This window comes from Polyergus mexicanus, unplaced genomic scaffold (genome assembly GCF_030449975.1).
Source record: "Polyergus mexicanus isolate NDT 795.1 unplaced genomic scaffold, iyPolMexi1.0 SCAF_21, whole genome shotgun sequence".
In the NCBI taxonomy this organism is placed as follows: Eukaryota; Metazoa; Arthropoda; class Insecta; order Hymenoptera; family Formicidae; genus Polyergus; species Polyergus mexicanus.
The window spans coordinates 5,371,795-5,384,334 of NW_027223341.1; the positions used below are offsets into that span (position 1 = coordinate 5,371,795).

A 12,540-nucleotide genomic window follows, 5' to 3' on the forward strand; every position below is an offset into this window, starting at 1 on the left:
GAATAATATTCTTTTATTCGGAATAGAGATGTTCCCTTAACTGTTTCATATGCAACATGCACACACTGAGCACATAGAAAAATGACCGCACGTTCGACATACCCTTGCAGCTCGTACCTTTTCCTTCCATTAATAATTCTTGACCATGGGAGCCAACGAGTGTTTTGGACAGGAAGGGGGCAAAATCCACCATGATCTCTCGTAGGAGAGGACAAACCGAACCCAGGGCCATTTCCAGCTTTTGCGTGAGCGAAGCCTCGCGGGAAGGTGTCGGTATCGGTAAATGATCGACCAGACCCTTGATCGGCAATTCTTCCGCTCTCGGGGATGCTCCGGTCACTACCAATCGATCGGGAACTCGAACCACCGAGATTTCTGCCGACGGTTTTTCCCCCCGTTCCGCATTGCCGAGCATTCTTTCTTGTTCTAGAACGTTGCCCTCGCTGTCTTGCATGTCACCTATGAATACGTACGTTTTTGCTTTTATGTGAGAAATTAATAACCAACGAACTAACTAATTTAATAAATTTGCTTATTAATCACAAGTGATAACGGAACGGAGATTTAATTTGACTCTTACCACGCGAATGGGCGATATTGTGGATATTTCGCGGATCTTCTCTCGCATTCGTAATCGGCATCGTATCGCCGTCTTCGTTAAGGTTTACGTCTGTCCAGGCTTCTTCGGACGAATTGTGCTTATTTTCGTTATCGGTAGTAATTTCAGAAGGACTCGCGTCCGCGGTAATATTGCTGCGATGTACTGTCTCCTCGCTGGAATCGTTGCTCTAGGAAAAAGTCGAACAAAACAACGAGTAACGTGAAACATCGAACTTTCTAAGCTTTCAAACTTTGATTAAAACGACCATAAACCGTTAGAAGAATATTAGAGAATTTTAAATGGAAAGCATCAATTGAGAAATATGTGAGATAGATTTGTGATAAATTATTTTTTCTAATCTCAATATTTGATAGCATTGAAAATTTTTTTATTTATCGCGCCAATCAATTTTATTGTAGTTCAAAGAACTCTTTAAATTTTACTTATTGTATAAAACTATTCAGATATATTTTCAAGCCTATATATGTATAGGAGAGAATATTAATATCACTACGATATTAAAATCTTTTTCTATTAGATGTACAACTTTGCTTCCGCCGTTTTCCTATAGATGGCTCTAGCGGTAAGTAGTGGTCGAAATATACATCATAGACGTCATGCGATAAACTTGGGCATCTGTCAACATAACCCCGTAGAAACATTAGTCGATTTGTTATTCTCGATTGAAAATGTCAGTTACGAGACGTCATTTGCGGGAGGTTTTAATTTTCTGCTTCAATATGAAGAAATCTGCGGCTGAGGCTCATCGAATGCTCTCAAATACTTATTTGTGAAGCCGCTATTAGCGAAAGAACGTGTCGTGAGTGGTTTCAACGCTTCAAGAACGGTGATTTTCACATCGAAGATGCAGAATTGGAGGCATTACTTAATGAAGACTCGAGTCAAAGTCAAAAAGAATTGGCACGATCATTGGGAGTGACTCAACAAGCAATTTCAAAACGAATCATAAATGTATAACCAGTTTTTTATAATAAAGCCTCGAATTTCGGAAAAAAAAACGGCGGAAGCAAAGTTGCACACCTAATAACAAAAATCTAGCGCTATATATTTTTATATAGAAACATTTTATAAGATAATTTCATACCCAATTATACTTTGTAATTATAATAAACTCTCGCGTGCCATGTACTTGCTTCATTACATGCAATTAGTATAGTGTACCATTACTACGCAGTCAACTAATGTATTGTATCATAGAAAAGAAGAACCAAGCCTATTATTCATATATGTAAGCTTCAATAGCAAAATTAATAATCCTACGTAGATTAAGACCAAATGGTTGTACGGCATGTATAAGAACCGCCACATATTACATTATGATAACGTTACGTAAGCATCAAAAAAAGATGTAAATCAAGTCAAGTGTATCGCTCTCTCTTTCTTACACCCGTCAAATGGGCATTGTTGCGCGTCTTCTCGTATTTTTTTTTACGACGTACGAGATTACAATTTTTTTTTTTTTTTTAAGAAAATTAAAAATATGTCTCTTTTCAATTGCTCTCAAAATACGACCGATCGTGTGGTGATTCAATTCAAGAAACGAATTCCCGTCGCCGGATCTGTACTATCGAATCAAATTTTACCTGCAGATTTCGTGGCAGTGGTTCGGACCTTGTAGATGTGCCAAGCGTTGGTTCTGATGAGGTGTAATCCTCGAGAATAGTCCGCGGCCGAGGTACACCACTGTGACCTCCCTTCAGAACCAGTAGTTAGTACGCATAGCAATGCAAGCAGAGGAAGTTGACGATGAGAGAAATTCGAGAAGTCAAAGTATCGCATGCTCGATAGGATTACAGATAAATACGTGATCGTTTCGAGTGCAAATATGTATGTGCCCGAAATTCGCGGTTTGATAAATTTGCTCGAATCTCAAAGTTTATAATGAGATACATGTTACGTGCGAGAGAGATAGTTCGTAATTAATAGAACGGACGTTACGTTGGGACTACGTAGATGCAAGACACCAATTGATAAATGAACACTACATGCTGGATATTGCAAGAAATTGCTCTACGATAGATCTCGAAAAATCTAGATCTCGATTAATCTAACAAATCAATTAATAATTAATATTTGTATCAGGATTAATTCACAGGAAATTAAGCCTTAAGACTTTTCAATGATTAAGAATGTTACAGAATTTAATGGTTGACAGATAATAAAGAAAATTATATAATTGCAAAATTGTGCTAATGTAAAATTAACATTCAATAGTAAAAGAATGTCTATTAATTTACCTTATCATGTTTTAATTTGTGTAAATTTAATGTAATTATTTTTTAACTTATTTATGTAATTGCATAATATTGTATTGGATGATTGCATAAGTTCGTGCCCGATTTTCATAGATGGCATTAAGTTACTGCATGGCGGAGTTCTATTGTTTTCGTGTGGTAATTGTCGCTTACACCGAATAGATGACGTTGTCGTATGTCAATTTAGCATCAGACATTGTTCAGATAAGTCCATTTGTGCATAAGAGAAATCATTAAAAATGGAGAACGAAAGGTGCATTTGCGGCATGTAATGCTATATGAATTTCGGAAAGGCGTGAGTGTTGGGATTGCAGAAAAAAATATTCAAAGCGTTTATTTGGACCGCGCTCCTGCTCTCCGAACAGTCAAAAAGTGGTTTGGCAGATTTCGAAATGGTGATTTCAACATGGAGGATCAACCCCGCTCTGGACGGCCTTCTGGCATCGATGATGACATTGTGCATGCCTTAGTGGAAAGAAACCCAAGGATTACAACTGAGGATATTGCTGAGAGGCTGAACATCGATAATTCAATCGCTTTTCGTCATTTAAAAAAGCTTGGATACATTTCCAAGCTTGATACGTGGGTGCCGCATCTTCTGACTGAAAGAAATAAGCTGCAGGAAAACTGCAGGAGTCGCAATGGGAAATTCTGCAGCACCCGCCATATTCTCCAGATATTGCGCCTTCAGATTTTTATCTGTTCCGGTTTTTGCAGAATAATTTAAATGGCAAGAATCTCAATTCCGTGGAAGCTGTCGAAAACCACCTTACAAACTTTTTTCAAGAAAAACCAAGTTCTTTCTTCAAAAATGGAATCGACAAGCTTATAGATCGTTGGAAAACCATTGTAGAAAAGAATGGAGACTATATAATTGATTAATAAAAGTGTTATCTCTAAAATATAATCTATTGAAGTTTATATTTAAATCGGGCACGAACTTATGCAATCACCCAATATATATCAAATAATTTCACGGAATAAAAATTCCGTAATTCGCCTGACAAATAGTACATGTGATAAATTAATGCAAAGCGTTGTGCGATAGCACAAATATCTGATCATTACGGCGAATATCCTGTAAAATCGTGCGTAATAAAAAAGTGCTAATAATCTCGCTGCTATCAATATTACTTATATTAACTATCGAAACTATCAAAGAGAAGGATACTTAGGACAAACTTTAAAAGAAACGACGTTCAATTTAACGTTATAGAAAGACCCGCACTCGCTACTCAGAGCTTTGTAAAGATATCGAAACATCTGGTCTACGTTCTCGATCTATCGAAATGCATGCAGTCTCAAGTAAAATCATTAATCATGATATCGTAAAGCCGAATACTGTTTTATATCAATCAGTTTATGCTGTCGCTATGTCGAATTGAGTTCCATATATGTGACGGAATTTACAAGACTTTTTTTACCTGAGATTTTCGGTTCTATAATTCTCGTCGTACACATCATTCGAATTTGTTCGGTAAAGGACAAGCTGTCTGTCGCATTTTTTTTTTCAGATCGTATCGAAATTTCGGAAAACGTCGCAAGTTTTTCACGATGTTAACTTACCTTGGTCGACGGCGGGCCTGACGATGTAACGTCGTGATCGGCCAGAATCGAAGAATTATTTTCGTCGACGATGATAACTTCGTATTCCCCGTCATCTTGAGAACCTGATTGACTCATTATACCTCCGCTACCTGAAAACACGAGAATGAGATGTGATATTAAAAGTCGAAAAATAAAAGTCATTTTTCTTTTTTACAAAACCAATTGATATTCATAAACATGCATTCAACAATTTCAATAGAGGCATAATATTCTTTCCGTATATTTTGTTTGTAAAATAACATTATCTTGCCTAGAATTTGCAATTTGTTAATGTTAAAAAATATATACACAAGAATTGTAAGAGAGAATACATTATTTATGTACAATAAATAACAAAAAACAAAATATTTTTTACATTTTTAATTGCATAAATATTACATAGATACAAAGATATAATTGCGCAAAATTATTTGAAAATTAAATCATAAAACCAATATACAATACATATATAAAAACATTTCAACTCTTTAATCGATTTGAAAATAAGGAACACAAGACAAATATTACACTTTAATATTGTATTTAATGAATTCTTAATAGATTTAATGCGCAAAGGATCTACTTGTGTCGAAAATTTTTTATTTTTATTTTCGATATATAGCCAGTGTTCCTTAAATTTTGAATTATTTATATCTATCGAAAAACATATAAGGCATAACAAGAAATATAATTACAGATTAAATAAGTGTACGAAAATAAAATTTGTTTTTGACATACATATGTATATAAAAGAAACTATCAACTGCAACAAATTATTTTTTGAATAACTGCTAATATTTTTTATTTGTATCATTAATTATATATTAATTTGTAGAAAATAATATCTTTGTATGTGTATTCATGCGTTTTTATTAATAATAAATAAATAAAAAATAAACAAATTTTTTCACAATAAAAATGCATATTTAGAGTTCATGCTGTAATGACACTTATAAAATTCTTACTTCTTCACAGCAATATACGCTAATATAGTTCAAGATACTGCTTGTGCTAACATGCAGTGCGTATCTCTCAAACTAAATAATATAAATAAATATCTTTAGTGTATTTTTTAATAACAATATAACAAAAGTAATCCCAATAATTAATCAACTAGACATGGAATATAAATGAAAGACAATCTCCTTCTGAAATAAAGAATCAATTAATTAATAAAATATTTTTGTAATTTTTTAAAGCTGACTGTATAATATAGTTCTTTTTCTTAAAATAATTTAAACAGGTTCTTAATATGAAAAGGATCCGATATTTATACAATATCGAGGTAATTGCGCATGGAGGGACAAGAACTCGTTCATAAGCAGATCATGCAGACAGATTGCGGACAAACAGGAATTGCGCAAATAAATCAGGCCAAAAGAACTCGAGCATTCTGTGAAACAACTTTCGGACTTTCGAGTTACCTTGCAGACCGACACCGGAGTTTCTATGACAGAGATTTCGGGGCTGATCGATATGCTTTTGAAGCGTATGATGATGGTTGTTGTTATTGTGATGATGATAGTGGTGATGACGATGATAGTTATGGTTGTTCGGATGATGGTTATAGTGATTGTTGTGATGATTCGGGAGATAATAGTTAGAGGGTGGCTGGCGATTAGAGTGCCTGGCAGCCGGTAGCGGGTGCTGGTGATGGTGCTGGTTGATGTGGTGATTGGCATTGACATTCGTATTGGCGTTAGGGTGAGATCCTGGGAGGAACTGTGGGTACACGTGGTGAGACCACTGTGGAAATAGGGGCCGCCCTTCTCCACCACCATTCCCATCTGCCGAGGAACCACATTTACCACGTTATCGGATCGTGTGCACTATCATCTTTATCTCTTGAGTTATCCATAGCGTATTCTTAATACTGCCTTTCACTCTATGCATTTGATTAGTAAAATATTATTAAGACCAAGTAGTATAATCACAATCGGCGTTTGAAGATTTATGAAATTATGCGAATTATGTCAGCGCTTTTGTAACAAGATATTTTGTAAAAAATTAATAATAATATATCTTCTTGAACGCTAAAGACCCTTCTTATATCAGTAAAATTTAAAAATAATCTTAATATAATTTTTTTAAGTACAGGAGAAAGTAGGATAAAACCGGGTAGGCGGGTCAAATCGGGTATCTCTTCTTCGCGATAAATGCTATTATCTTTGGCTAACTCGTGTTATTAGTTGTGGATTGATGTCATCATTATTTTGAGACGAACCGTGTCCACATGCATACGATATTTCTTTTTTCAGAGAAGTTCAAAATTTTCAGGCCAAAAAAGATCGATATCGAGTCATTATGGATTTTTTCTACACAGAGTATCTGCTTCGGTAAATGCAGTATTGCATTCTGTACGTATTATAGAGTGTATCGCATTAGCTTTGATCGTCACTTTGAACGCCGGAATATACAATCGCCGTATTTGTTACTTTCTTCGTATTGGAGCAAAACCGGGTATCTACGCACTTCATGTAATGAAAAGAGAAAAAGCTATGTCTCTCCTTTGTCTCCCTACAAAAAGCAGTTGGAAACGAAAAAAACCGCTAAAAAGAAAATTTTTTGAGACCCTTGAAGTTAAAAAATTAAATGAGGAAGTCCTGCAGCGATGTAGAACAAGAGGATATCTTTATTTGTAATTATCGTCGATAGAATACATCTTTGTATTGTATTTTGATTAAAATAAATCTAAATCTTGTAATTGCACAGTGTCTTGCAAATAGGTACCCGGCTTTACCCTACTGGTAGAGCTTCTTGGTAACAAATTTTTTTTTCAGCAACTAATCTCGTTTTCTCATAGTTTAAGGTCCACTAAAGACTACTGATGGTCAGCAAAACTTTTTTATATTCTCTGATTTTTTCTAGGAAGACAAATCCAAAAAAGTACGGTTTTATTCTACTTTCTCCTACATATGTAATTCTATAAATGTCTCTTTAGAAAAGTCCCCTCTGCAAAATATAGCATACGCGTTTAAAATGTTTTAACATATCCAGATAAGTTATAAAGAGGTGTTGAAAAAAATTTCTTATTCCTTATTGTGTTTACTTAAAAATTAAGAGAAAAAAAGCACTTTTAAAGAAATTTTAACCGTTTGATTAAATCATAGAGTGAAATTCAGTACATAAATTTTGATTATATTAAATATGTATCGTCTTGTAAAAGTTCCAAGTAATTATAGATTAATAGTTATTTTAATTTGTTTGATAATGTAAATTTTAACGAGAAAGAACTGATATATAATATAATAACAATAAGAATATCAATACTTATAATATATATTGTCAATATAATATTAAAAAGTACGGAGTATAACATTCTAAAAGAACTTATTTCTTTCTCATATATACAGAATATGACACAATTTGTTGGTTTTTTTTAAACATTTAAATATTAATCGTATAATAGCAATCATATATAGAGACATCTATTTCTTTTTTTTAATTTCCCACAAAAAAGAAGTTCCACATCCACGAGAATACAACCACAATAACAATAGTATATTTATAACGTAAAAGAAAGTGCAAATACATTCGGCAAACATCAAAACTCTCACATTGTCAGATATACATATAAAATATTTATTTCATACAGTGCAATATAACACATGCGTTCTACTTGGTGTCATGTGCTGTTGTTTTAGTTGCAGCTACATCGTTTGAGTGCACAGTGTTCAACAAAATAGCTACATATTTGTACATATAAGCTATTTATACCATTCATCATATTTCATTCGTTTATAATATTATTGTAACATAAAATTTTTCAATCAGCTGTAAATTTACTAAAAAATGACATAGTAATTTCTTGATAGTGATGATAATGGAAATTTAAAAAAAAAAAAAAAAAAACAATTCTACATTTTATTTAATTGTAAGTATTGTATATAGCTATGTTTTTATGAGATACATTTTTACGTTTCGTATAGCTGCGGACATGCTATTGTATCGAAACTCACTAAAATTCACTTATTGAATTAAATTCATGTCTTACGATCCCTAAAAAGAAAGATAAGAGAATATATATCTGACACGTAAGAGTTTTGAGTAAACAAAAAGGTTCCTTAAAAATATTCAATATTTTTAGGGAAACGATCCTCTCTTCTTTTTGAATAAATAAATGTTCGACGTGCAAATTATAGCATATAAAGTAGTCATATATATGAAGATTATTATGTTTAATCTTTTATAATTACTTAATTAAATAATAAATATTTATCTAGTGTAAGCATAATTAAAAATATCAAGTAATTATTAAATTTAAAATATTTTAAATTATAATATGAAAGCATATACATGCTATCAACATAAAATTATTATTGTATTACTCTTGTCTCTCTCTCTCTCTCTCTCTCTCTCTCTCTCTCTCTCTCTCTCTCTCTCTCTCTCTCTCTCTCTCTCTCCCTCTCTTTTTCTCTATTTTTACTGTTTTTCTCTCTTTATTAATCTATTATTTTATTCTATAATTTATAAGTTCTTTGCAGAGTGCATATACTCTCAGTAATAGACCTTGCAATATACTTTATAGAAACTATGGCTGAAACGCTAATTTCGCATATATGTATATATTATATATGGTATCTTGTAACAATAATTTATAAATTATAACACAACATTTAACTTTTCTTCTATTACGCATGTGATATTTTATTAAAAATAAAATTAATTTTAGTGAATATTTATACTGATTATATTTTATATTAATCGTATCAATAAAATACGAAGATCTCACCTGAAGGACTACCTGGCCTGAGACCGGCACCATTTGTCTGTATCGTTTGTACTGGACTCGGTGGACGCTGGGATATCGGTGGTTCCAATATATCGCGATATTTCGAAACCATTAATACAGAGATGAAGTAAACTATAGCTAGAGACAGAAACTGTGCCTGCTTGGTTTCTTCCTGAAAATTGATACAAACAATTTAGTTTTCTCTCATCTTATGTATCATTCTTTATTTATATTGTTACAATAAAATTTTGTATACTCACAACATCTCTGTATATTACAGCTCTCAAACGATTTACGTCCATATCTTGCAACAATTTCTCGGGATCCTTGACGGGGCTTAATTGATGCGAAAGATTATCCACGATGTTCTATAAAAATGACAAATATTTAACAAATTAAAGAATAGTGCTATAGAAACAAAACAATTTTTCTTTAGCAAATAGAAATATAATATATTTATTATCTTTATTAACAGTATTATAGTGGCTAAAATAAGATATTCGATCGGGTGAAACGTACCTTAGGCGATGTTTGAGCCCCGCGTATGAGCGATTGTATGTGCTGTGATTTATTACTAGAACCAATTTGGCGACCTAACATGCTGTACGATCTGCCACGTTCTTTACACTCTAAGCAGTTTCTAACGGCACATGTACAGACCTATAGAAGCACTTTATTAGGTATAAATATAATAAGATATGTTGTGTGGATGAACATATTAAATCTTTAACTAAAGTATATTTTAAAGCTAAGAACGCAGATAAAAATTATCTCCTACATGATATTTCAAGAACTATGACTACTTAAACGAGTCATTATATTACTACATTCGATATCGCGGATTTATTCATCAACTCTTTTCGTTTAAATATATCAGATATACAAATGAATAAAATATTGTATTAATTTTATTTAAATTATAACTCCCTATCTATAAAATATTATATTATAATTATTTTTATCAAGTTTTATATTGTAATTATATATATTGAAAAATCCAATTTAAAATTTTTTCATTTGTATGTGGTATTGAGTATACAAGCTTTTCATATGATACATTTTGTATTTTTAAAGTGTATCAGATGTGCTATTTAGTTTTAAGTTTCGTGCATGCCACCTATTCTCGCTAAAATAAAAATATAGACAGAAACTATACTATATTGCAATTGCACCTTATTATTCGTGTATCGCGCATTAAATCATTTATATATTCAGGTGCTTTATTTTGTATATCTCATATTTTTCATTCAAAAATGCGGCACACATAATACGACATCGCGTAAAGCAAAACTAAAAAAAATTTTTTTATATCAATTCTATCTATTCTTATATCGATTCTATCTATTTTTATATCTATTTCTTTAAGTTTGTAGTTTTCTAAATGTTTAATAAATTTTTCTTTCTAAATTAAATCTTCTGTACCCAGACAGCACAAGGATGTCCTTAGGACGTCCAAAGGGCATCCAGGACATATATGTAGGATATCCTCAGGATATCCCATTGTAATCCTCAGATCTCCTCTGGATGTCCTGAGGAAGAGTAAATGATAGCCGTATATTAACCTCTGGAGAATCCAGGGAGATCCTGTGGAACATCCTAAGGATTTTTATAGGATATGTTAGGGATATTTTTCGTATGTTTCAAGGAACAAATTTTAAAATTTAAATATAAATTAAAATTATGTTTTGTTATTTACTGCCAATATTAAAAATCTATTAAAAATAGTTCACCGTTCTTTAATATTTGAGGCTTTCGTGCTGTACATGAATATTTTAGGTTTGGCTCCCGGGTTTGAGTTGTGCAATATTTTCTAAACGATCCAATATCTGAATTCTCTATGTCGGGATTGCATCAGAAATTGAACTGATAGAAAATAATTACATTTGCAATTTCCTGTCAGTTGCTCTTTGCAAGCTTTATATAATTCTCATGACCAAATCTCAAATACGAGTTCGCGTGTCGCATAGCGGTAAACAAACGAACTAGCGGTTGAATACTATTGTTTGTAAAGTTTTTGGAATGTTGCGAACAGTAACATTTCTCATGAAATATTAAATAAATAATAATTTTGGATATATGAAAATGTGCGCATCAAATTCAATTATTAATATTAAACGAAATTAATGTTAACAATTAATTGCACATGTATATATCCTCTGGAAATCCACAAGACATCCAATATAATGGACAGGGCAGATATATCCTATGAACATCCAGGGGTTATCCACTGGACATTTATAGGACATTAATACTTATTATAATACTTGAGATTTCTAAATTATATTAAATAGCCGACACAACTAAAAATAATTATGTATGCATATTAAATTTTTATAAATATATTTATAATAATATCTTAAAACATCCTACAAATGTCCTGAACCGTCCTGGACATATTCAGGATGATCCTGAGGATGTTTTGTGCTGTCTGGGTATGTTATACAGATTCTAATATAATTCTACCAATGCAGAAATTAAACATAGATATGCGCTATAAATATTAGTATATCTTCCTAAATTGATTGACAAAAATAATTTGTAAAAGTTATTAATTTATAAACTTTATGATAATAAAATCAAAACTATTTATCTATTCTAAACATTCGTATTATCATCTTGTTCTGAATTCACACAAAGATACTTTATATACAGTAATACGAACCAGTCGTAAGCATTGTCGCAGTATGCCACCACTTGACATATTTTTCTCAGCCTCCAGTTCTCCAAAGTTTAATGAGCTAGCGAATATAAGTACATCAGCCATATTGACTAATCTTTGCAAAAAAGAAACTGCCACCTCGATTGGCATCCCCTGAGTTGGCTCGATTACATCCAATTCGCTCTAGAAATATACAGATATTAATTAAAAACAGATCGTAAAAATTTCTTAATCGCACATACATATATAATAATTTACATACATTCGGCGAGGTAGCCGATGCTAATAAGGGCAACAAACCGCCGCAGGCTATTATGAGATTGTCGGCTAATTGCGAAATTAGATGGACAGTATTCACCACGAAAATGGCATTTTCGCTGCTGTTCACGAAATCTAATACAGATTTCGTCGAGTGACTGCAATGCAGAGATTAATATAGAATTCCGACAAAGTTAAACATTACGTTAGTATGCAATATTGTACTTCCTACCTTCTCCACACTTGAATATCTGTTTCCAAGGAGAATAGGACGTCCGACAGTAGCCGTTGATGTATGTAAGACCATTTAAATTCCGGTATTCTGAATGGAGGTCGCGTCGGACCTGGACTGAACATTGGTCGTGTGGAAGGATTTCCTTGCTTCGACCTTTTGGCTTCTACAATGCAAAAGAATACGACAAAATAA

The 12,540-nt window shown here is 32.5% G+C and overlaps 1 protein-coding gene across 13 annotated transcripts in view; it reads right to left on the reverse strand.

Annotated features, from left to right (window-relative positions):
• Rg (A kinase anchor protein rugose) overlaps positions 1 to 12,540 on the reverse strand; it is a 299,154-nt gene that overhangs the window by 69,413 nt on the left and 217,201 nt on the right. For 7 of the 13 annotated variants that reach the window (XM_070311917.1, XM_070311916.1, XM_070311914.1 and 4 more), the window contains exons 22-32: positions 12,346 to 12,511; positions 12,118 to 12,271; positions 11,859 to 12,038; positions 9,716 to 9,856; positions 9,457 to 9,564; positions 9,197 to 9,368; positions 5,889 to 6,251; positions 4,444 to 4,574; positions 2,206 to 2,316; positions 581 to 788; positions 103 to 459 (exon numbers count right to left, since the gene is read on the reverse strand). In XM_070311917.1, coding sequence (XP_070168018.1) covers positions 103 to 459; positions 581 to 788; positions 2,206 to 2,316; positions 4,444 to 4,574; positions 5,889 to 6,251; positions 9,197 to 9,368; positions 9,457 to 9,564; positions 9,716 to 9,856; positions 11,859 to 12,038; positions 12,118 to 12,271; positions 12,346 to 12,511 — 2,091 coding nt within the window. The remainder of the gene's footprint in view (positions 1 to 102; positions 460 to 580; positions 789 to 2,205; positions 2,317 to 4,443; positions 4,575 to 5,888; positions 6,252 to 9,196; positions 9,369 to 9,456; positions 9,565 to 9,715; positions 9,857 to 11,858; positions 12,039 to 12,117; positions 12,272 to 12,345; positions 12,512 to 12,540) is intronic. The other 6 variants (XM_070311919.1, XM_070311920.1, XM_070311921.1 and 3 more) reach the window with 4 other exon arrangements.